Source organism: Sphaeroforma arctica (genome assembly GCF_001186125.1).
Source record: "Sphaeroforma arctica JP610 unplaced genomic scaffold supercont1.15273, whole genome shotgun sequence".
Lineage (NCBI taxonomy): Eukaryota > Ichthyosporea > Ichthyophonida > Sphaeroforma > Sphaeroforma arctica.
The window spans coordinates 1-523 of record NW_014025285.1 but is presented as its reverse complement, the minus strand read 5'-3'; the positions used below and the strand labels follow the sequence as shown (position 1 = coordinate 523).

The following is a 523-nucleotide window of genomic DNA, read 5'->3' as shown; positions in this document are numbered from 1 at the left end:
TAATCAACTCATCTGTCAGAGATAACAAGGGTTATAGTTTAGGGTTTTAGCTTCTCACGGCACATGGTCTTCCTATGAGCTTTGCACTAGCGTTTTCGCCCATCAACAACCGTGCTGGATTGTAACCACTGGTTAACACACTGATATTTGTATATAGAGTCCATAGCAGTATGTAGCAGATTGTTCGCTAGCTATAACAACAGTGTATTGTATATACCCAACCATTAACCGCCTTCTCCCTAGGGCGCATACAATCGGATGACCTATACCTCAAACCATATCTGAAGTATCAAGACATATGCGCTCGTTATACCACACAGTGGAGTCTGCATGGCGTAAGCCTGTGACCTCTGGATCATATCCCAAGGGCTGTGCAGCGTATGGCATGACAACGGACGGCGACAGCCGACTGTTCATCTACGGCGGCATGGCAGAGTACGGCGAATACTCCGAAGCTGTAAGTCAGTGGATGTTATGGAGAGAAATGTATATATATATATATATATATATATGAGTGTGTATG

General features: G+C 44.2%; 1 protein-coding gene across 1 annotated transcript; it reads left to right on the top strand.

Moving 5' to 3' along the window:
* Positions 1-298: 298 nt before the first annotated feature.
* SARC_18286 (hypothetical protein) lies at positions 299-457 on the top strand (the record flags this gene model as incomplete). Its single annotated transcript, XM_014287634.1, has 1 exon — positions 299-457. A coding segment is annotated over one exon (159 nt), but the record flags the coding sequence as incomplete, so codon positions are not given.
* Positions 458-523: the final 66 nt, after the last annotated feature.